Below are 24,810 nucleotides of genomic sequence, written 5' to 3' on the forward strand. Positions count from 1 at the left end.
TGGGAACAGATCAATCCGCGCGGGGTCCCACATCAATCCCAGTGTGGGGTCCCACATCAATCCCAATTCTCAAAGTGGGGTTTCCAGATCAATCCCAGTGTGGGGTCCCCAGGGGTGCTGGCCCTGCTGAGGAGTGGGAATTGGGGCATGGGAAGTGTCCAGGCCACTCTTTCCATGTGCTGAACCAAAATCAGTCATTTCCTGTTAAATGGGCATTTTTCTTGCCCTCCATCACTTGGCCACACGTGACCCTGCACCCACAAATTGCCAGATTCATCAGCATTCCCCAGATGTCCCCTGGAAAAGGGTTTTAAATGCAGCAAAGGGGTAGGGAAGGTCCTGGATGCTGCAATGGGGAAACTGGTGGGAAGGAGAGGTCGATTTTGGGACCTGTTCACAGAGGGGAAAAGACAGGGAGGTAGAGCTTCCCTAAATAGGGAATTGGGGGAATAAGGGAGAACAGGATGTCATGGGGGCAGGGGGAGAAGCACCAGGGAACAATTCCTTCCCAAGATCCCACCCAGCCCTGCCCTGTGGCAGTGGAAGCCATTCCCTGTGTCCTGTCCCTCCATGCCTTGTCCCCAGTCCCTGTCCAGCTCTCCTGGAGCCCCTTCAGGCCCTGCCAGGGGCTCTGAGCTCTCCCTGGAGCCTTCTCCTCTCCAGGTGAGCACCCCCAGCTCTCCCAGCCTGGCTCCAGAGGGGCTCCAGCTCTGCAGCAGCTCCGGGGTCTCCTCTGGACTCACTCCAGCAGCTCCAAATCCTTGATTTTGGAGGTTCCAGGGCTGGGGCAGCTCTGTAGGTCGGATCTCAGGAAAATTCCCCCTTACTGTGCAGGATGATGGGCCCCCAATCCTCCACTTTCAAATCATCTCTGGGTATTTTCTCCCCCTCAAAGAAACGCCAGCTCAGCTCCCTCCTTCAGCACCAGAAATAAATCAGAAAATAAGAAAATCAGAAATAAAAGATCAGAAATAAATCCATTAAAACTATCCCTTTTCCCTGCTCTCCATTCCAGCCCTCCAGCACAGCTCCAGCCCCTTCTCCGTGTCCTGCTCCTGGGTGGAAACTCCAAACTCCAACTAAACATTCCATGAAAAGCACAGCTCCAGCCTTCCTTGTCTGAAGCTCCAAACTCCAACTAAACATTCCATGAAAAGCACAGCTCCAGCCTTCCCTGTGTCTGAAGCTCCAAACTCCAACTAAACATTCCATGAAAAGCACAGCTCCAGCCTTTCTTGTCTGAAGCTCCAAACTCCAACTAAACATTCAATGAAAAGCACAGCTCCAGCCTTCCCTGTGTCTGAAGCTCCAAACTCCAACTAAACATTCCATGAAAAGCACAGCTCCAGCCTTCCTTGTCTGAAGCTCCAAACTCCAACTAAACATTCCATGAAAAGCACAGCTCCAGCCTTCCCTGTGTCTGAAGCTCCAAACTCCAACTAAACATTCCATGAAAAGCACAGCTTCTTCACTAAACACTCCATGAGAAGCACAGCCCTTCCTTGTGCCTGAAGCTCCAAATTCCAATTCAACATTCCATGAAAATCACAGCTCCAGCCTTTCCTGCCTCCTGCCCCTGGACTGAAGCTCCAAACTCCAACAAACAATTCCATGAAACCCAGGGCCAGATTCCAAAGTTCTGTATTTTTCAAAATAAAGATCACACGTTGTTTAGAGACAATCTACACAAGAGTTACAAAAAATAGTCGCCCAGGCAGAAGCATACACAGGTTTGTTAATTATACACATATGGTTACAAGTGTGCTTGCAAAAAAGTTCATTGGAAATATACACAAGGCTCTGTAAATGTACACCGTGTAGTGTTACAATTCTATATTCAAACGAGGAAAATTGACAGTATGTTACATTCACTTACAAGTAGACAAAATGCAAAATACAGTTCATCTTCTGTACAAAAAAGGGGGAGGTGATTCACACTTTACAAGGTGAAAAGGGGCTCTGATTGTAAGGAAAACTAGGGGGGGGCTGTACTTTTGCACTTTTTGTTTCTTACTGTCACAAAAGAAGCAAAACATTACTTTGTAAGATTCAAAAAAACACTATTTGGAACTGAATCAGGTCTGTAGAACATCTAGAAAGGATCTCTACCGTCCAACTAGGTGACAAATAAAACCAAGCAGTTTATTTTTCTTCCTTTTTTGTTTTTAAACATTAACTAGGCTGTATAAAGAGAACATTTCCTTCAAAAGAAAAAATTTACTTCTGGTTGAAATTACAATTTACAATATACAACACTATATGCTACGACCATAAAAGGTGTGAATATACACTGAAATGCACAGGTTTTGCTAAATTCTTTTTTTTTTCCTGTTTTCTTACCAAAAAACGGGTTTTATGTCGATTCAAACTTCTCCACATTTACATTACAGAGGTTTACAAATGTACAATTGTACAGTCAGAAGTATGTTCCACTACTAGGGTACATTATAGATACAGATCAGACATCAAAACAAGAAAATACTACAAATTTTTATATATGTAAAGTCTACACCAAGTATACACTATATATTTATAGAAGCAAGACCAAAGCCGAGTTGGATTTTTTTTGTTTTTCCTCATGCTAAATAATCAAATTGTGTCTCTCCAGGTGAACAGAGGAGTGGGCATAAAAAAATCCCAAAAATCCTCCACTTTAAAATCATCTCTGGGTTTTTCTCAAAACGCCAGCTAAGCTCCCTCCTTCAGCATGTCAGAGTCTCAAATAAAATAGAAATAAAACCATTAAAAAGTCCCAAAAATGGATTTTTGGCGTCTTTGTTTAAAACCAAACTTTAGCAAGTTGAATTTTTTTCTCTTTTCAGTATTTCTACCAATGGTGTCACAGAACTAAAATCCCAACTTCGCACTGATTTTTGGGCTAAAAGGAGGAAAAAAAAACCCCCAAGAAAGGTATTTGCAAAAAACGATGAATTAAAAACGAGGGGTTTTTTTCCCTGTTTTGTTTGTTTGTTGTCTTCAAACCAACCACCCTGAAAGTCTCCACATTTGGAATATAGATACAACAGTGAACAAAAATGTGGTCTTCCATGTACATCTGAGACCTATGTACAAGAATTCTATACACCAGTAAAACAGCAGGGCAATTAGTTAATTAAAAAAAATAATTAGTACATGTTATGCATAATAAAATTAAAGAAATTTACAAAGGCTTCTATTTTTTTGTGGTTTTTTTTTTCTGCTTTGCTCTGTTTGTTTTTTGTGGGTTTTTATTTGTTTGTTTGTATTTTATTTTATTTTATTTTATTTTATTTTTTTTTAAGCAACCGTGGCTGGAGGTGCGGGCGGGTTCTGGGCTGGATTCCTGGGCCGGATTCCGGGATCCTGGAGCGGCTCCGGAGGCAGCCCCTGCTCAGATGATGCCGTTGGGGGGGCCGCAGATGGGCCCCAAATCCACCCCATTTTTCATGTAGTATTTCTCCAGCTTGGCCAGGATGTGTTTGCCGTACGTGTACTTGCGCAGCGTGGCGATGTGGGGCCGGATCTGCCGGGAAAAGCAGCACAAATGGGATTGAGGAACGGGGGTGGGGGTGACAGCGCCCCCCCAGCTCGGCTCGCACACGCACATCTTCGCTGGCATCGCGACCCCTGCGAATGCCGGCAGCGCTCCCGAATTCCCACCGGCATTTTGCACGAGGCAAGCACTGGGGGCTCCGCATTCAATGGATTCTCACTGCCTGCCAAGGGCTGGGTGGGATCTTGGGAAGGAACTGTTGCCTGGGAGGGCGGGCAGGGCTGGGATGTGGCTGCCCCTGGATCCCTGGCAGTGCCCAAGGCCAGCCGGGCTGAGCCCCTGCTGCCCCTTCCAACGGGGCTTTGGGGTTGTTTGGCTCCTGGGTTGTGCTGCTCACCCCAAATCCCCTCAGGCCCTCTCCTCAGGGAATCCCTGGCTCGCTCCTCTGATCAGTTAGAGAATTAGGATGAAGATATTTGGGATAAATTCCTCCCTGTGAGGATCAGGGTGGAGATATTTGGGATAAATTCTCCCCGGGAGGTGGGCAGGGCTGGGATGGAATTCCCAGAGCAGCTGTGGCTGCCCCTGGATCCCTGGCAGTGCCCAAGGCCAGGTTGGACACTGGGGCTGGAGCAGCCTGGGACAGTGGGAGGTGTCCCGGGGGTGGCACTGGATGGGATTTCAGGTCCTTTCCAGCCCAAACCATTCTCTGATTTCTCTCTAGTCCCACAAGCAGGTTTTGGGAATGTTGCTGGCATGTTCCCCATGGACTGGGGCTGGATGTGCCTGGCTCTGGCTTTCCCAGTTTGGAATGGGGATCAGTGGATAAATGATTCTTTTAATTTCATTATACTCTTGCAAGAGCTGCCTGGGAGAACTTTCCCTTGCTGTGGCCAGCCTGTCCTTTACAGGGCAGGATGGGTGTGAGGGACAGGATACAGGGACAGTGGGAGGTGTCCCTGCCATGGCAGGGTGGCACTGGATGAGATTTAAGGCTTCTCCAACCCAAACCCTTCCAGGATCCCATGATGTCACCATTTTCTCCTCTCCAAGTGGGAACAGCCCCTGCATGTCCAGCATTCCCTGCTCCAAGGGTGGCCACATCCCATCACTGACCATCCCAAACTGCTCCTGCCTCAGCAGCTCAGCCTCCAGCTCCTCCCATTCCTGTCCCACTCGAGGAGCCACAATCCAAAACCACAAATCCAAGCCAGGCTCCCCATTCCCAGCAGGAATGATGCCTGTGCCCAGCAAAAGGAGCAGTGAAGCTCCAATCCCAACCATTCCTTCTCTGCCCAGCTTCATCCCTTTCACTTTTTCCTTTTACTGACACAACTGTTAAAATCACTTTTCAACTGAATTTTTAAAAACGGAAATAAAATCCCATTTTTATCACCATCCCAACCTGCTGTTTTCCACAATCCCCAGCCATTCCTGCAGCCCCTGGCTCCATTTTTCCAGGCTTTCCTGCAGCCTGGGATCATAGCTGAAATCACATTCACTCAGGCCCATTTAGCTGTCAACCCTGAGCTATTTTTGACAGCCCCACTGATAATCTAATTTGCATTTTCTTCCAAAGTCTTTGCTCCATGGGAAAAAGAAAGTAAGGAATGTCAGGAACAATAATTTGGGGTGGTTTTTTTTGGTTTTTTCTTGTTTTTTTTTTTTTTAATACAGAACTCTCTGTTATGGATTGACAAATCCATGGCTCTTCTGCCACAGATAAACTGGGTGTATCCCTTGCCAGTTATCTTTAACTATCTTTAGCATTTCTTGTGGACTAAAACAGATTTGGGGTTAAAAGAATGACTGTGAGTGGCTCCTAAACCTAAGAATTAACATCCCTGAGGATTATTCCAGCTGCTTGTGTTGATTCCATGCATGTGTGCAGGTCAAAACAGCTCCCTCACACAAATTTCCATTTCTTACAGAAAAATCAAGTCTGGTTTAGTCAAGGATGCTTAAATACAATAAAAAAATGCTTCATTAGCATTTGAATACCTGACATTATTCAAAATAAATAAGTCTTGGCTTTTCCATGCCTGGGTCAGTCAGGATTTCATTTTTCTGGCTATACCTGGTATTTTTCATCAAGTAACCCCAAAAAATGTCACTGAGGAAAATTAAAATCCCCTCAGTCCCACCCCCCATTTAAAGCCTGTTATTCTCCATCCACTGCCATTCTAACACCCTGCAAATGTGACCTTTAAAAGCAGGGAAATGAAGATATTCCATGTTTCCAGAGCTCCCTGCCCTTGGAGCAGCAGGTACAGGGCCCTGGGGATGGCAGCAAAGCAGATTTCATTCCAAACATCTTAATTTTGGATAAATAGGAACTCCTGGGATGGTTGTGCATTCACAAGGGCATCCACAGGGCAAAGCTAAACCATGGAAGTTTAGGATATCAGGAAGATTTTTTTTTCATGGGAAGGGTTTTAAGTCAAAACCAGGGAAGTTTGGAGTGCCCATCCCTGGGGTTGTCCAAGGAATTCCTGGAGGTGGCACACAGGGCTCTGGTGGGGACAAGGTGAGGATGGGGCACAGACTGGACTCGTGGCCTTGGAGGGCTTTTCCAGCCTCAGGGATCCTGGGATTCTGGGAGGTGTCCCATCAAAACTCATTTAGAAGTGAAGAACAGAGGATCTGATCAATGGCTGCGGGCTCAGAGGAGGCACCAGGCAAGGCCTGTGGTCTTGGGAGGGACATGGAGGGACAGGCAGGGCTGGCAGCCACGGGCACAGGGACACAGGCAAAGGGGCACAGGCAGGGGAACACAGGGACACAACCAGCAGGGACACAGCCCATAGGGACACAGCTACAGGGACAGAGAGGGACACAGCTTGCAGGGACACAGCCAGGGGGATGCAGGAGGACAGAGCCAGGGGGACACAGGCAGGGGACACAGAGGGACAGGGATGGGGACACAGAAAGAGGACACAGAGGGACAGGGATGGGGACACAGAGGGACAGGGATGGGGACACAGGAAGAGGACAGAGAGGGACAGGGATGGGGACACAGGCTCAGGCTGCAGGAGCCCAGCCCAGCGCTGGCAGGAGCGCGGCACCTGCTCCATGCAGAACTGGGTCACTGGGACACGGGCAATGCTGCCAGCACGCAGCTGCAGCTGAAGCCCAGGGGCAGCTCTGTGTCCCTGCAGGAAGCTGGAGAGGGATTTGTGACAAGGGGGAATGGCTTCACTCAGACAGGGGGCAGGGACAGGTGGGATACCAGGAAGGAATTCTTCCCTGGGCCCCCAACACCAGCAGCACCTGGAGCTGCTGGAGAGAGCCCAGAGGAATCCAGGGAGCTGCTGCAGGGCTGGAGCCCCTCTGGAGCCAGGCTGGGAGAGCTGGGGGTGCTCACCTGGGGAGGAGAAGGCTCCAGGGAGAGCTCAGAGCCCCTGGCAGGGCCTGAAGGGGCTCCAGGAGAGCTGGACAGGGACTGGGGACAAGGCATGGAGGGACAGGACACAGGGAATGGCTTCCACTGCCACAGGGCAGGGCTGGGTGGGATCTTGGGAAGGAATTGTTCCCTGGCAGGGTGGGCAGGGCTGGGATGGAATTCCCAGAGCAGCTGTGGCTGCCCCTGGATCCCTGGCAGTGTCAAAGGCCTGGCTGGACACTGGGGCTGGGAGCAGCCTGGGACAGTGTCCCTGGAGTGGCACTGGATGAGTTTTGAGGTCCCTTCCAACCCAAACCATTCTGTATTTCCCATCTTCCAGCCACTGGAACACTCTAAGCCCTCTGCCATCACTCCACCCTCAGCCCCATTTCCCTCCAGGCTCAGCGTGGCAGGGCCAGGCTGTCCCTCCTCACCTTGTGCATGACAATCTTCCTCTGGGCCGGCTCTGCCACGTCGATCATCTTCTGCACCACGTAGTTGGCGTACTGGTCCTTCATCATGGTGTATAAGGCACTGTGGGGGCCGTCGTTCATGGTGCACACCTCGTCTATCAGCATGGCGCGCTCCGTGCGCGACGCGTGCGTCACACACTTCTCCACCACGTTACTGCAACGGCACGGCACCGTCAGGGATGGCATGGCATGGCATGGCATGGGATGGCATGGGATGGGATGGGATGGGATGGGATGGGATGGGATGGGATGGGATGGGATGGGATGGGATGGGATGGCATGGCATGGCATGGCATGGGATGGCATGGGATGGGATGGGATGGGATGGGATGGGATGGGATGGGATGGGATGGGATGGGATGGGATGGGATGGGATGGGATGGGATGGGATGGGATGGGATGGCATGGGATGGCATGGGATGGCATGGGATGGGATGGGATGGGATGGGATGGGATGGGATGGGATGGGATGGGATGGGATGGGATGGGATGGGATGGGATGGGATGGGATGGGATGGGATGGGATGGGATGGGATGGCATGGGATGGGATGGCATGGGATGGGATGGGATGGGATGGGATGGCATGGGATGGGATGGCATGGCATGGGATGGCATGGCATGGGATGGGATGGCATGGGATGGGATGGGATGGCATGGGATGGGATGGCATGGCATGGGATGGCATGGCATGGGATGGGATGGCATGGCATGGGATGGCATGGCATGGGATGGGATGGGATGGGATGGGAACAGGAAATGGCAACTGGGAGTGGGACTGGGAACTGGGAATGGGAGCAGGGAACTGTGAAGGGAACTGGGAATGGAGCAGGGAACTGTACAGGGAATGTCTCCTCAGAGCTTTTCTCCCAACTCTAAGAAGATCTCATGTACTGCTACAAGGGCAGGGGTTTTGTGGTGGCACAGCTCAGCAATGTCAAACAGGATTTGGGATCTCAGTGGGAATTTGGGATTTGGACCAGCTCGTATTTCATCCCAATTTGTGCCTTGGGACCTCGGTGGGAATTTGGGAATGGATCAGTCCAGGTCAGTGTCCACTCTCATAAAAGAGAAGCCAAGTTGTTGTTTTGATTTTCTCCACACTGGAACACGGTGGGAATGGACATCCAAGGTTAGAACAACATGGAAGTGCTCGTTCAGGAATGAAAAATCTCAGCCAAGCAGAGGATTTCTGAAATTCCTGAATATATTAAAGAGCAGCCTGAGCTCTCTGGAGAGCCAGAAGTAGGGTACATGAAAGGGGACTGAGAGCTGTGCTGGGCTCATCCCACAGCCCTGCCTGACTCACAGCATCACCAGCAGCTCTGCTCAGCTCGGGGGACCCTCCACTAATTAATGCTCCAGCTGGAAAGAAGACTGGGAAAAAGCCAGGCAAAGCAGTGAGGAAGAACCTGAAATAACAACGTGAAGACCACGCTCTCCTAATTCTCATTAATGTTCCACTTCCTTCGTGTCCATGAGAATTCTCATCAGAGGAAGGGGGAATTTTGAGCCTTTGAAGAACTCAGCCTTCATGTTCCAGGGGCTGGAAGCACATCCAGCAGGGATTCACACACGTGGGAAGCATTGCTTTGTCCTGACATCCATAAATACCTGGACTGTGTTTCACCCACATGTGGCTCTGCAGCATCTGGGAATGCTGTTGCTCCCCTTGGAGGGTGTGACTCAAAAGGGACACAGCAAAAAGCTGGGAATGATGCTGTGAGTGGAAATTCCTCTGGGAAAATTGGGACGGATTGTTGCTGCACTGATTTCCTAAATCCCCCATGGCTGGACAAGGCATCCCAGAGCAGTGAATGTTCTTATTATCCAAGAGGTAGTGACAACTTAAACAAATCAGATAAACCAAAACACACAATTCCTGGTTAAATTCAGGAGCTTGGATCAGAGCTACTCTTTCACATCTCCATCCTCCTCCATGACAGACTCACCTGACTGACACAGCCCAGTTTATAACTGTTATAAATAACATTTCTTTATGAAGCAAAAGTCATTTTCACCTCCCTACACCCACTCCTAAGTCTCCTGCAGCTCTGGGATGTGTCTGAACACCATTAAAGGAAGGAATTCCTACCTGGCAAATTTATGTTGACTCAACACAAGCACATTGCCTCTGATTTCTGCTACGATCTTGCTCTTATCCTCGGGCCGGCCGTGCTCCAGGACGTGCTGGATAACGTAATTCCCATACTGGTCCTGGGTGGGAGACAGCAGCAATGCACACAAAAGGTGCATAAATAGACTAGTAGCATTCCTAGCAAACTGATTCCCAAAGTGCATTCAGAGTTAAAGTTCAACTGAAGTATTTACTATACAAATCAGCTTGATATTTTCTGTTTCTGCAAAAATGTGCATTCTAGGGTGGTACCAGGTGGTAAAATTATGCATTTTTGTAGAAACTGTATTATTCGTAGAACTCAAAATTATATTCTTGCACAGGAAATGTCAATATTCTGCTTAGTCCCAGTTCTTCCCCTCTCTCCAGGTTCAAACCTACCAAATGCCATGTCCCGGAAGAGTGAGTCATGGGTCTGGCTAGGGGACACTGTTCTGAATTTGGGAATTTTCAGAGCACAGGTTATGTATTTTCCAGTTCAGGGTACCAGAGGCATGGCCTCATGTCCATGGCCAATCTCTTCCCATTTCCCAGCACTGAGCACACAGCACTTGGGAACTGCACCACTTCATTTTTCACCCCAGCTTGTGCCTTGGGATCTGAGTGGGAATTTGGGAACTGCACCAGGACTGGGTTTGCAGTGACTTGGCACCTCCTTTCCTTTGCAGTAACCGGCCCTTGCCATCCCTCCTGCTCTTCCCTGCACTGGAGCGAAGCACCAGGACACGAGGCCTCCTCAAGGGGAGGGGACAACAGCCCTGGCACCCCCTGGACTTGTGCCCGTGGCCAAAGCAGGCGGTGCTGAGGGAATTCCTGCCTGCCGTGCTCATTCCCATCCTTTTTCCAGGTGGGAATGTTCCCACACGGCCTCTGCAGGAGCTGTCCCAGCACTCAGCAATGACCTGGGGGCATTGCAGTCCCTTCCCCACTGACCTGCACCAGCTGCTCCGTGTGCTGGTGGAGCTCCTCCAGGATGGGCAGGGTCTGCTCGGGCAGACAGTGCTCCAGGATCCTCTGGATCACCCGGCAGCCGTACGGGTGCGTGGACAGAGCAAACACCTGGCGACAAAGGACAAACGACAGGCAGCAACATTCCCTTAGTCCCTGGGAATCCCAGAAACCTGCCAGGATCCGTTCCAGCTCCAGGCAGCACCAGCTGCAGCTGGAAACACCCACTGGGATCCCAGACACATCCCATCCCTACCTGGGGAAACCTCAGCTTCCCCATCCATGAAGAACAAGAGGTAAAACCTCTTGATTCATAAAAAAAACCAAACCCTGGAACAACCAAGCATTGCTAGAAGCTTGGTAACTCTTCCCGAATCATTCCAGCACACTGTTTGCCCAACAGCACAAATTTCGAGCTGTTTAAGAAATACTATGAGCAAGAAAAGTTTAAAACAGGCCAGCAAAGGATTTTCTTCAACTGTTTGGATTTGGTTAAAAGCCTTAACAGTGCTTAGGAGAAGTGACAACAAAGAATCTTTCTCATTTCTAATGGATTAGCAGATCTGTGGGTGAGAACATGACACACTTTGTTATTGCTGCTCCCTTTTCTGTCTGAAGCACAAAGTCCCATTTGGTTGCTTTGATTTAACAACAGCAGCAAATCCAAGCACTGAAGTTTAAATCAACAGTCACACATTTTTAATAACTGGTGAGTAAATGCTGCAGGGAGACAGGGCTTGGAGTGCAATTAACTGCAGAAAAATCATCTGGAGGTGCTAAGTTTCATCTGCCATGTGAAGGTTCAGATAAAACTGGGACAACTGGTCAAGGAAATGTCAGTGCCATCAGCTGAGCTCCCAGAGATGTTTCTGCCTTCCCAAACTCCCAGTGGAAAATCCAAGCCTAATTTCTCACCAGGAGCAAGTTTCCAGCCAGAATCCTGCTTGTTTTGACCCAACCAACCAACCAACCAAATCCCCACTTTCCCAGGACTCCCAGCTCCTGGTTCCTGCTGGAACAGCCCCTGGCTGTCCTCACATCCCTGGGGTGATGAAGTCCTTTGAGAACTTTGAAGTCCTCAAAACTTCAAAGTGCCCCCACAAAGCAGATTAAATTGAGGTTGGGAACACCCAAAAAGCAGAATTTGTGTACTGGGAGCTGAGGCAGGCAGAGTAAAGCCAAACACAACTGATACCCAGGACATCAATTCAGGAGAGGACACCAATTAAAAAGCAAAAAATGAAGAGAGTCAAGGACCATTGCCCACTTCTAGATGACACTCCTGCTTTTTCCCTGTTCTGAGGCCCTTGGGAATCAGCATTCAGCATTCCTCTAAGCCACCTGCACAGGCAGGGATTGTAATGAAACTCTGCTTTCGTGTGCATCCCCCATTTTCCTCTCTGCTGCCTCAAAGAGAAACAAATCTAAAATGCACAAAGTTCACAAATTCTTTGGGTTATCAGGGTCACCTGTCACTAAATGGGCAACAGCTCTGGGCTCAGAACTTGCTGGGATTTGACACAACTGAGGTGGTAATTAAGGAATTAATGAAGTTTAGACATGACTAAGGTACCTCAGCAGCACAAAACTCTGCTCACCACCTTCACTGGGAAGATAGATTAGGAAGAGCCTTGTTTCCCCTCATCACTCAAAACCACTCAATATTCCAGGAGAACAGACTTGTGCAAGGAGGTTTTACTCTGACAGATCTGCCCAGAAATGCTAACAGGGATGTGACCAAGGAGTTTCTGGATTCTCTCACGTGGCTGCATCAACCTTGCAAGCAATGATTGCTAAAACTGAGACCTCCCAGGAGCTGAAGCCCCAGTCACTCTGAGGCTGTTCCAAGCAGGGAGCAGGAGGTAGGCAGGGCCTCACCTGTCCCTTGAAGGCATCGATGATGAACTGCAGGGACTGAGGCTGCACACACTCAATGCACTTCTGCACCACGTGGTTCCCGTTCTGGTCCTTGACGCACTTGAGCACGTGCCCGTCCAGCTCCCGAACCATCTCGTTCTACAGGAGGACAGAGCACAAACAGAAAGCACCACCAGCATCCCCAGCTCCCAGAGGCACAGCTGGCACAGCTGGCCTGGGCAGGAATGGCACAGGATCAGGGGTGCTCCAATGGCCAGGAGATTAGGCTTTGCTGGAGACAGAAGCCAGCGGGGAAAATCCCACTCTGAAATCCCTGGCCTGGTGGGAGAGTCCCTGGAGTAGGAGCTTGGAGCTCCATTCCAGGCCAAACCATCCGGGGATTCTAGGAAGATGAAGCCTGCCTTCTTGATGAGCATCCTCTTTCAAGAACACAAATTAAAGAAATCCTAACTGAGCCACAGCTTTCCTGTGCAGACCCCATTTTCCTCTGCTCCCCTCAAAGAGAGCCAAATCTAAAATGCACGAAGCTCACGAACTCTTTGGGTATCAGAGTCACGTGTCACTAAAACAGGGTTAGCTCTGGGCTCAGAACTTGCTGGGATTTTACACAAGTGAGGTGATAATTAAGGAATTAATGAAGTTTAGACATGACTGATGTACCCCACGTACAGGGTTGAAGCCTCACTCACAAACAGAAACGACACTTTGGGGCATTTTAATGGTCTGACAAAATCTGGGTGAGTTCTGTTTTATAAATGAATCAAACCCAGGAATTTTGGGAGCACTGAGGACTCAAAAATGCCACTCTGGAGGAGACAGTAAATCCTTGGAGCAACAGTGCTGGAGTCTGGGCACTGCCTTGCTGACACACTTGGCTCAGGCTCAGCCTAAAGGAAAGGACCACTCTTAAAGCCTCTTTCAAATTTTTAATTTCATAACCTCCACTGAGATTCCTGTTACAACCATTCCCAACCCTTCCTGAGCCAGCCTGCCCAGCGTATTTTTCATCTTAATTCATTGTTCTTAAAACCCTTGAGGAAGGGTTTATTAATGAGCTCTGAGTGGGGCTATCAGCCACATCTCCCCAAGCCAGAACGAGGAGCTCCTCATCCATCTCCCTGCAGGAGCGCAGGATGCTGACCCACATAGCAACAGCTCAGTGAATATTAAAGGCAAAACTCTTTCTTCAAGAGATTTAAAAATCTCTTTTAATTCACCCTCACTCTCAGTTTTCCCTACACACACGATCTGCTTCCAGGGAATTAACAGAGAAGGAGTCCCACGGCCAGGGAAGGGGAACAAGGAGGTGACAATGACAACCAAGGACGGTGGCACAGACTTGTCACACACAAGGAACACCACAAACACGCCAGGAAACAAAACAAGAGAACACCAGGCACAAGAGGGACAGCTGGGGACAGCTCAGGAACAAGGAACATCAAGAAGAAAGTTAAAATTGAAACTTACAATTACCTGCTGGTCTGGGGGGATGAACTCCAGGGCCTTCTGGATCACCCTGCAGCCGTACATCTGCAGGGCCAGCGACAGCACGTGCCCACGGATGCGCTCTGCCAGTGCCAGCTTCTGCTCCAGGCTGCCAAACTGGGACAGGACAAACAGTCACTGCAAGGACAGACCCCTCCTCTGGCCACTGGCACTGCCCTCCCACCCTGGGGACAGAAGCTGCCCACTGAGCAGGATGAGAGATCAACCCCATGGGAATGGGGTGAAGTGGCACAGCCAGACATGTTCTGTGCCTGCCTGGCACACCCCAAACGGGCTGGAGCCACCAGGGTGACACCTGCCAGGCCACCAACCCTGGACAGGTCACAGCCCCAGGGCTGCCAGAGCTCCAGGAGTGCTGGGACAACGCCTCTGGCATGCACAGGGTGACATTGTTGGGGTGTCTGGCGAGGGCCAGAAGTTGGATTGGATCCTTGTGGATCCCTTCTAGCTCAGGAGATTCTGTGATTCTGATTCTCAATTACTGGGCAGAAGTACCAGGAATACCTGGTGAAGGACCAGACCAGTGTCAAGAGAGAGGGGTGGAGGGATGCAACACTTTTCCAGCAGCTGCTGTCACTGCAGAAGTTTCTCCCTGGTCCCTAGGTCCTGGAGCACTGAGAGCTCAGAGCAGCAGCCTGGACAAGTTCTGCTGTATCTGCAGAATCCCAGAGTGGTTTGGGCTGGAAGGGACCTTAAGGCTCAGCTCATTCCAACCCCCTTCCACTTTCCACTGGAAATGTACATCTCCTGCATTCCTTGCTGTTTACCCCAACACATTTTGCTTCTCCAAGTGTTTTCAGATAAATCTGAGTCTCACCCCTCAGTCAGCCCAGCAGGAAAGACCCAACAGCTTGTGGGAAGGAGATGGTGGCAGTGCTGACAGTTACCCAGGATTTTAGCCTCAAGACAGGGTTTTCCAGGCTCATCCAACACCTCAGCACAGCAGGAACCCCAGAAGACCTGCAGAGGAGGGCAGACTCACCTCAAAGAACTTCTGGATGACGTAATTCCCAAACACATCCACCATGAGCTGATAGGCTGCCTGCAGGATCTCATTGAACACCAGCTGACGCTCCGCCGGGGTGGCACGCTCCAGTTTCAGCTGAATAAACCTGAAAAACAGGCCTTGGAATGACGCCATGGGCACATCTGTTCATTCAACTCCTTCCCAAAGCCTCACCCGTGTGTTCCAGAAACCACCATGAAAAATCCTATTACGTGAAGATGAAGCACTTTCATGAACCTGAGCGTCCCGTTACAAGCTAAATCTCCAAACTGAGGACATTTTAGTGATCCACAACTTGCAAAGCTCTTGCCAACACAGACATTTTATGCAGCCATCTGAAAGCTCGGGGTGGTCATGGACAGGAGGCCTATGGCCACATGCTGGAATCCTCATTCCAAGCAAAGCAGATCCCCATGGAGTCATGGTGGATGGCCTCATGTCCAGCTGGCTTTTCAAGTGAATTAAGCTGTGCTAGTGGGATGAGTGAGCAAACCACAAAGCAGGGAAACTCCTTTGGGAGGAGGAATTCCTGCTGCCAGCACCTGTCCTCAACCTTGGCCAATGCTCTCAGGCATGCACAGGGTGGGATTGTTGGGGTATCTGGGCAGGGCCAGGAGCTGGACTGGAAAATCCTGGGGGATCCTGACTGCGGCACTGGCTTGGCTCTTCCCACTTACTTCTTGCTCTGCCTCAGCTTTGGGAAGTGATACAAAACACAACCACAAAATGCAGCCAACAAAACAGAACTACAAAACAGAACTACAAAACAGAACTGCAGAACAAAAGCACAAAACACAACCACAAAATGCAACTGCGGAACACAACCAGAAAAACACAAGTACAGAACAGAAGTGCAGAATACAAGAGCAGATCACAATGGCAGAACAGAAGTGCAGAAACCAAGAGCAGAACACAAGAGCAGAACACAAGTGTAGAACACAAGAGGAGAACACAATGACAGAACACAATGACAGAACACAACCACAGAACACAATGACAGAACACAATTACAGAACACAATGAGAACACAGCCACAGAACACGATGAGAACACAACCACAGAACACAACTACAGAACACAATGACAGAACACAACCACAGAACACAATGAGAACACAACCACAGAACACGATGAGAACACAACCACAGAACACAACTACAGAACACAATGACAGAACACAACCACAGAACACGACAGAACACAAGTGCAGAACACAAGAGAACACAACCACAGAACACAATGACAGAACACAACAACAGAACACAATGAGAACACAACCACAGAACACAGTTACAGAACACAATGAGAACACAACCACAGAACACGATGAGAACACAACTACAGAACACAATGACAGAACACAACCACAGAACACGACAGAACACAAGTGCAGAACACAAGAGGAGAACACAACCACAGAACACAACGACAGAACACAATGAGAACGCAACCACAGAACACGACAGAACACAAGTGCAGAACACAAGAGGAGAACACAACCACAGAACACAATGAGAACACAACGACAGAACACAATGAGAACACAACCACAGAAGATGTGTGAGACCCCCTCGAGGGGCAGCCGTGCCCAGGCTCCCCAGCCCACCTGGAGCCGTGCTGGTCCTGGGAGAACTCCATGATGTGGCCGGCGATCTCGCGCAGCTGCAGGTTGGGGTAGCGGTTGTTGCGGAAGTCCTCGAGCAGGCGGCTGCGGCCCGAGGGCATGACGTCGGACATGCCGTAGCGCAGGCGCGACGACGGGAACAGCGTGCTGCTGGGGCTGAACAGGCTCGAGGCGCTGCTGGCACTGCGGTACTTGGCCTCCGCTCCCGGCGCCGCCGAGATGTAACGGCCGCTGCCGTTCGTCAGCCCCCCTGCGAGGGAACACGGCATGGAGGGGTGAGGGATGGGGAACGGATGGGGATGAGGCACAGGGAATGGGGGGGGAGGGACAGGGCATGGAGGGGTGAGGGATGGGGAACGGATGGGGATGAGGCACAGGGAATGGGGGGGGAGGGACAGGGCATGGAAGGGGAAGGGACAGGGAATGGATGGGGAAGGGACAGGGAATGGATGGGGAAGGGACAGGGCATGGATGGCATAAAGGACATGGGGACAGGGAATGGAGGGGGAAGGGACATGGGGACAGGGAATGGAGGGGGAAGGGATGGGGCACGGATGGGGAAGGGACATGGGGACAGGGAATGGATGGGGAAGGGACAGGGCATGGATGGCATAAGGGACATGGGGACAGGGAATGGATGGGGAAGGGACAAGGAATGGATGGGGAAGGGATGGGGCACAGATGGGGAAGGGACAGGGCATGGAGAGGGAAGGGACATGGAATGGATGGGGAAGGGGCAGGGAATGGATGGGGAAGGGACAGGGCATGGATGGCATAAGGGACATGGGGACAGGGAATGGATGGGGAAGGGATGGGGCACGGATGGGGAAGGGACATGGGGACAGGGAATGGATGGGGAAGGGACAGGGCATGGATGGCATAAGGGACATGGGGACAGGGAATGGATGGGGAAGGGACAAGGAATGGATGGGGAAGGGATGGGGCACAGATGGGGAAGGGACAGGGCATGGAGAGGGAAGGGACATGGAATGGATGGGGAAGGGGCAGGGAATGGATGGGGAAGGGACATGGGGATAGGGAATGGAGGGGGAAGGGACAGGGAATGGATGGGGAAGGGACATGGGGACAGGGAATGGAGGGGGAAGGGACAAGGAATAGATGGGGAAGGGATGGGGCACGGATGGGGAAGGGACAGGGCATGGAGAGGGAAGGGACATGGAATGGATGGGGAAGGGACATGGCGACAGGGAATGGAGGGGTAAGGGACAGGGCATGGATGGAGATAAGGGAAAGAGGCATGGATGGGTTAAGGGAACAAGGCATGGTTGAGCCTCATGGGGACACAGGGATGTGACACTGGATTCCTGAGTTCTGTTCCATCATAAGGGGGGGGCCTGACATTCAGCTAAGCATGATTTTCAGGTGTGTTTTGTAAGAAGAATTTCTAGCTGGGATTTCTAGGCAGGATTTCCTCACTGGAAGGTTTTCAGGCATTGGAGCTGCTCAGGGAGGTTTGGAGTCCCCATCCCTGGAGCTGTCAGAGCAATGAACAGGTGGCACTTGGTGCTCTGGTGGAGACTGGTCACAGGTTGGACCTGAAAACCTTGGAGAGCTTCTCCAATCTTGATGATCTGTGTGATGAGGTTCAGGCCTTGGAACGGCCGAGGAGGTTTGGAATCCCCATCCCTGGAGGTGTCCAAGGAATTCCTGGACATGGCACTCAGCACTCTGGGCTGGTTCATCAGTCACAGGGACTCAATGACCCCAAAGGGCTTTTCCAACCCCAATGATCCCATTTTGTGATCCCTGACTAAGCTGTGTGAGCTGCCCTCCAAGGAATTCAGACGGGGATGTGTCCAGGTGTCTGTGGCACTGCTGGATTGGGCTGGGAACATCTACAGACTCCAGCAAAGAACTCTGATGATCCCTTCTAAATCAGGTTTGATTTAGATGGAATGATTTATGATTCTGCCTCTACTCAGTGACATCAAATCTGTGACTGTGACTTTCTGATAGAGCGAAACTACTTCTGTTCCTCCTGCTGTGTCCAAACTGGCTGAACCAGACCACTGGCAATCCCAACACTCCCAAATTTTAGCTTTTTTGTTGTTTCTACTGCCTTTGCCTCCATCCTCAGGTTTTTCCCACCTCTCCTGCTGCCCTGGCAAGGACAGAGTTAAAAGAAGTGTGCTGGAGGTGGGGGATAGAAAAATATAAAAAATGTGGAGATAAAAACACAAATCACTATTAAACCCAGGTAAATAACAATAAATTAAAACCAATTAAGATTTTAAACTGCTGTGCTCTTACAAATGGCTGAAATATCTGCAGCCACATTAATAGAGAAACTGTGTTACCCAAAAACAGGAATATGGGGACAAGTGATGTTTCATCCCACAGAGAGAAGCTTTAACAAGAACAAACTTAAACCTTCCAACGCTGCTTCCCTGTCTGCAAGTTTTCAGGATGTAGCTCAGCACCTGGTAGAGGATTTGATTTCTGCCTTTCCTGCAGGGCTTGGGATCCCTCTGCTGGTGCAGAAGGAGCCTGCACCAATTTTCCTGGCTGGAACAACTCCTCCCAGGGAACACATCCTGATCACAGAGGCACCTGCAGGGCCAAGGTGAGGCAGGGGGGGATCCCAGGGAAATGAAGCTGCAGGAATCTCTGCCACGGAGGGGAGAGCTCCAAGGAAACCTTGGCAGGGCTGGCTGCAGACAAGCAGCCGCTGGCAGCTGGGCTGGAATTAAAATAGTCCATAAAAACAGGGCAGAGGGAGCTGCACTCCTCAGCCATCGACACCAGGAGGAAGCTTCCATGCAGGAAACTGGATGAGAATTGTGGATCAGGTAAAAGCCTGATTATTAATTATGACCTCTGTGGCCCACTTCCAGCTCAGAATATTTTGTGATTCTACATCTCTGAGCTGAGCAAATTTCTCTGGAGCTGCTGCCAAAACTCTTCTTTCCCAAAGAAAGGCAAGACTCTTTTTCCTCCCTTTTTTCCCCCAAGGAAAAGGAGAGCTGCGAGCTCCTTGTGCTGCCTTGCAATGGAGTGTCCATCACCTCCTGCACCCCAGCTCCCACACTGAGCAACAACTCCCAAAAGCCAGCAGGAGATATTCCTGATATTCCTGTCTCCTGAAGGGACCAGGATTTCCACAGGATGAGTACAGCACTTTCCAGGTGAAGGAAACCCAGGAGGGACAAGCTGAGCACCATGCTTCCCACACATCTGGAATTCTCAAAATTCACGCTTCTTGTTTCAAAGCCTGGAGCAAAGTAAGAGCAGGGATTGAAGTGGAAAACAGATCCTGATGGGAAAGGGGAGGGTTTGGCACTCAGGCTGTTATCTCCTAGTTAACAGCACATTCAGAAAATCTCAATTTCTGACAGAAAATCTGTCAGAGGTTTCCTGAGAAAGCCCCAGCCTTGGAGATTCACAGTGACTCCACTTTTCCCCCACTTGTCCCTCCTGATGGCAATGCTGACTGCAGCTCAGGCTCAACATCATCCTAGGAACACAGAGATCCTGCGGGGAACAAGTTTCCTAAATCACAATTCTTAACTCCACCAAAGGCCTGAAATCTTCGGGTGCCTCCAGCTCCTCTGTACCAGCAGGATTTTACCAATAACTACAATGAAAGAGCTCCTTCCTCTGGAGCCAGGCTGGGAGAGCTGGGGGTGCTCACCTGGAGAGGAGAAGGCTCCAGGGAGAGCTCAGAGCCCCTGGCAGGGCCTGAGGGGCTCCAGGAGAGCTGGACAGGGACTGGGGACAAGGCATGGAGGGACAGGACACAGGGAATGCTCTTCATGGGGAATGGGTTTAGATGGAATACTGGGGAGGATTTTCTCTCTGTGAGGGTGGTGGGATGGAATTCCCAGAGCAGCTGTGGCTGCCCCTGGATCCCTGGCAGTACCCAAGGCCAGGCTGGACACTGGGGCTGGAGCAGCCTGGGACAGGGGAAGGTGTCCCTGGGGTGGCACTGGGTGGGATTTAAGGTCTCTCCCATCCCAAACTATTCCATTGCTCAGACTCACTCCACAGTTCCAACAACTGAGCAGCTCCTGTTCTAAACTGGGAACTCATCCCAGCGCTTGCTGGGACAGACTCTAAGATGGGAGAATTCCTAATTCCAGCAGGAGAAGGAAGACAATGGAAGGATGAGGCAAAGGCAAAACACAGGAGAAAGAAACACAAAAGGCACTGTCTGAACCAAAGCTCCTCTAAAGCAGAACTTCCACAAGGCCCTGGAACTGCTCTGCAAGGCAGCAGCTCCTGCTGCGAAGGCTGCCCAAACAACAGGAGCCTGGGAGATGAATGATGGTTCTGTGGCAGGCAGAGCCACCCCTGCTGCTGTCCCTGCACAGCCACTGCCCAACCTGTGCCCCTGCCAGTCCAGCTCACTGCTGATCAACTCTACAGCCACTTCTCCCAAAAAAATCCATTTTCCACATGTCTGTATCCTGTCCCTCACACCCATCCTGCCCTGTAAAGGACAGGCTGGCCACAGCAAGGGAAAGTTCTCCCAGGCAGCTCTTGCAAGAGTATAATGAAATTAAAAGAATCATTTATCCACTGATCCCCATTCCAAACTGGGAAAGCCAGAGCCAGGCACATCCAGCCCCAGTCCATGGGGAACATGCCAGCAACATTCCCAAAACCTGCTTGTGGGACTAGAGAGAAATCAGAGAATGGTTTGGGCTGGAAAGGACCTGAAATCCCATCCAGTGCCACCCCCGGGACACCTCCCACTGTCCCAGGCTGCTCCAGCCCCAGTGTCCAACCTGGCCTTGGGCACTGCCAGGGATCCAGGGGCAGCCACAGCTGCTCTGGGAATTCCATCCCAGCCCTGCCCACCCTGCCAGGGAACAATTCCTTCCCAAGATCCCACCCAGCCCTGCCCTGTGGCAGTGGAAGCCATTCCCTGTGTCCTGTCCCTCCATGCCTTGTCCCCAGTCCCTGTCCAGCTCTCCTGGAGCCCCTTCAGGCCCTGCCAGGGGCTCTGAGCTCTCCCTGGAGCCTTCTCCCTCCATTAGAAATTGTTTTAGAACCAAAGGAAACCAGACCTGCCCTTCTGACTGCCCTCCACTACTGATAAAGTGACTTTTCATGGATTTCAAGGTCAAATCCCCCAGAACCAGAGCTATCCCAGGTGAGATCTGACCTTCAGCATCACCCAGCATGGAATCACCCACACAGGGGACAAGGCTACAAGGACAGGAATTTTTGGGAAGATGGGAAGCCCCACACTGATCCTCTGGAGCACAATCCAGTTCTGGGGCTGCTAATTCCAAGTTCTTTCCATAGTTTGCTCCCAAGCAGATCCACCTTCCTCCGATCTACAGGAATTCTTCAGATTCTTTGATTCCAAAGAACTTTTAAGATTTTTTTTTCTTTTTTGTTTTTTTTTTTCAGCAGGGGCAAACAACTTTTTCCTACTGCCAGGTTTGGAATCTGCTTCCTCCTCACGACTAATTTATTGTGGCCATTTAACTGTCAGCCAAGGCCTCCACAACTGCATAAATCAAGTTAAAATCCTTCCAGTTCTATTAAAGCTCTGAACAAGGCACGATGGTAAATCTAAACCTGATCTCCAAAAATCATATTTATGACTATTCCTGCTAACCTAGAGCCAGCAGTGGATTTATCACGCATGCATGGAATAAACATGATAAATACAGTGTCTGCTGAGGGGGGAAACTGCACTGAGAAGCAGAAGTTTTGTTAAACCCAGCAGATTCATGACACAACCAAAACTAAGTGAATTTCTGGAGGAAATATTAAATTACCTGCTGCAGGTGCAACAAATAATCTCTTTGGTTTGTTTACGAGGGAATGAACACTTCAGGAGGTTCAGATAAGCACTGCTTTATTATTTAATATTTGCTTTATTTATTTTTAAGATTTACTTTATTGTGGGCCAGGCAGAAGCTCTTTGAGAAGATTCAGCTGCACAAAGTCATGGATCTTCCCGAAATTATTCCTCCCGTGCTTTTGATAAGGCTACACTGATGGGGAATTTTCCAAGGTAAAATCAGCAAATCCTCAGCTCAAAGCTGAGCACCGCTCCAGGGAATATTGGTTAAAAGGAGGAATTGTATTCCAAGCTCATTATTCCCAATTTAATGGGTATTTTAAAACATCCCCTTTAATACCATTTAAATTGAAGATCAACCCTCCTTATCTATTTTATTCCACAAACCACTGCTACTGTTACCAAGACCTATGGAAGAAAACACTGTATTTTAAACACTTGGGAATATTAACCCCAATTTTGAGCTGAAAAAACAAGGAGGAAAGATGGAAATGACGTGGATAAGATGTAAACCTCCTCCCAGCTGAAAAAAACCAGAAGGACTGGACTCGAATTTTCCACCCAAATGGTTGTGTGACCCTACCCAACTCTTGCCTCAGGGAAGCAGGGATGTTCCAGGGAGATCAGGAGGGCTCTGACCCAGGTTCAGGAGGGCTCTGACCCTGGATCAGGAGAGCTCTGACCCGGGTTCAGGAGGGCTCTGACCCAGGATCAGGAGGGCTCTGACCCGGGTTCAGGAGGGCTCTGACCCGGGTTCAGGAGAGCTCTGACCCGGGATCAAGAGGGCTCTGACCCGGGATCAGGAGGGCTCTGACCCGGGTTCAGGAGAGCTCTGACCCGGGTTCAGGAGGGCTCTGACCCGGGATCAAGAGGGCTCTGACCCGGGTTCAGGAGAGCTCTGACCCGGGTTCAGGAGAGCTCTGACCCGGGATCAGGAGAGCTCTGACTCGGGATCAGGAGAGCTCTGACCCGGGTTCAGGAGAGCTCTGACCCGGGATCAGGAGAGCTCTGACCCGGGATCAGGAGAGCTCTGACCCGGGTTCAGGAGAGCTCTGACTCGGGATCAGGAGAGCTCTGACCCGGGATCAGGAGGGCTCTGACCCGGGATCAGGAGAGCTCTGACCCGGGTTCAGGAGAGCTCTGACCCGGGATCAGGAGAGCTCTGACTCGGGATCAGGAGAGCTCTGACCCGGGATCAAGAGGGCTCTGACCCGGGATCAGGAGAGCTCTGACCCGGGTTCAGGAGAGCTCTGACCCGGGTTCAGGAGGGCTCTGACCCAGGTTCAGGAGAGCTCTGATCCGGGTTCAGGAGAGCTCTGACCCGGGATCAGGAGGGCTCTGACCCTGGATCAGGAGAGCTCTGACCCAGGTTCAGGAGAGCTCTGACCCGGGTTCAGGAGAGCTCTGACCCGGGTTCAGGAGGGCTCTGACCCGGGATCAGGAGAGCTCTGACCCGGGTTCAGGAGAGCTCTGACCCGGGATCAGGAGGGCTCTGACCCAGGTTCAGGAGGGCTCTGACCCGGGTTCAGGAGAGCTCTGACCCGGGTTCAGGAGAGCTCTGACCCGGGTTCAGGAGAGCTCTGACCCGGGTTCAGGAGGGCTCTGACCCAGGTTCAGGAGAGCTCTGACCCGGGTTCAGGAGGGCTCTGACCCAGGCACAGGTAGGAGGAGGAGCAGAACAGGACTCTTACCCAGGTTGAGGCTGGAGGAGGATCCGTGGGAGGACAAGGAAGGAGGAGGAGTCTGCGAATGCCCGGGGCCCTGGCTGGGCAGGGGCATCCCCACGGGGCCAGGGGAGGAGGAGAAGCCGAGGCCGTTGTAGAAGCTGTGGCCGATGGGGGTCAGGCTGCTCGAGGTTCTCTTGTACAGGTCAGTGCTGCCCGTCAGCGAGTCCCGGCGAGAGCCGCTGCCCGTGGTGGAATTTGCCACTGGAAAAACAGGAAAATCGGGAAAATCCAGAGATGCCAGCCAGCCCAACCTGAGAGCCACAGCTCCACTGCTCCAGGCTGGTGCTTGATAAAGGGAGGAAATGCAGGCATTGAAACTAATTCCAGTCGTTACAATCACGTCTGTAAGATCAAACGTCTGTCTTTGCCTTCGTTAATTTGGAGCATTTATTCTGAGAGTGCACGGGTAGAAACAGCTCAAAAAATCCTTCAGAACAAAGGTCAGAGGAGAAAATCTCTGAAGGAAGGGACCACGCTGGCTTGGGACACACTTGGGGACAGAGTGAGACCTTTGGAAACACACCGAGTCCTCTGGGGACATACTGAGCACTTGGGGACACACCGAGTCCTTTGGGGACACACTCACACCCTTGGGGACAGGCTCACACCCTTGGGGATACACTCACACCTTTGGGGACACGCTCACACCTTTGGGGACAGGCTCCCACCTTGGGGACACGCTCACACCTTTGGGGACAGGCTCACACCCTTGGGACACGCTCACACCCTTGGGGACACACTCACACCTTTGGGGATACGCTCACACCCTTGGGGACACGCTCACACCCTTGGGGACACACTCACACCTTTGGGGACACGCTCACACCTTTGGGGATACACTCACACCCTTGGGGACACGCTCACACCCTTGGGGACACGC

The 24,810-nt window shown here is 51.0% G+C and overlaps 1 protein-coding gene across 11 annotated transcripts in view; it reads right to left on the reverse strand.

Annotated features, from left to right (window-relative positions):
• Positions 1-1,625: 1,625 nt before the first annotated feature.
• PUM1 (pumilio RNA binding family member 1) overlaps positions 1,626-24,810 on the reverse strand; it is an 85,231-nt gene continuing 62,046 nt past the window's right edge. For 4 of the 11 annotated variants that reach the window (XM_062509257.1, XM_062509259.1, XM_062509258.1 and 1 more), the window contains 11 exons: positions 23,895-24,131; positions 16,407-16,674; positions 14,777-14,906; positions 13,756-13,890; positions 12,289-12,426; positions 10,396-10,521; positions 9,421-9,542; positions 8,940-9,172; positions 8,635-8,702; positions 8,341-8,526; positions 7,367-7,481 (listed from right to left, as the gene is read on the reverse strand). In XM_062509257.1, coding sequence (XP_062365241.1) covers positions 8,374-8,526; positions 8,635-8,702; positions 8,940-9,172; positions 9,421-9,542; positions 10,396-10,521; positions 12,289-12,426; positions 13,756-13,890; positions 14,777-14,906; positions 16,407-16,674; positions 23,895-24,131 — 1,610 coding nt within the window. In that variant the 3' untranslated portion in view covers positions 7,367-7,481; positions 8,341-8,373. Of the gene's footprint in view, positions 3,503-7,288; positions 7,482-8,340; positions 8,703-8,737; positions 9,173-9,420; positions 9,543-10,395; positions 10,522-12,288; positions 12,427-13,755; positions 13,891-14,776; positions 14,907-16,406; positions 16,675-23,894; positions 24,132-24,810 lie in introns of those variants that run through there. The other 7 variants (XM_062509263.1, XM_062509262.1, XM_062509261.1 and 4 more) reach the window with 6 other exon arrangements.

This window comes from Cinclus cinclus, chromosome 26 (genome assembly GCF_963662255.1).
Source record: "Cinclus cinclus chromosome 26, bCinCin1.1, whole genome shotgun sequence".
In the NCBI taxonomy this organism is placed as follows: Eukaryota; Metazoa; Chordata; class Aves; order Passeriformes; family Cinclidae; genus Cinclus; species Cinclus cinclus.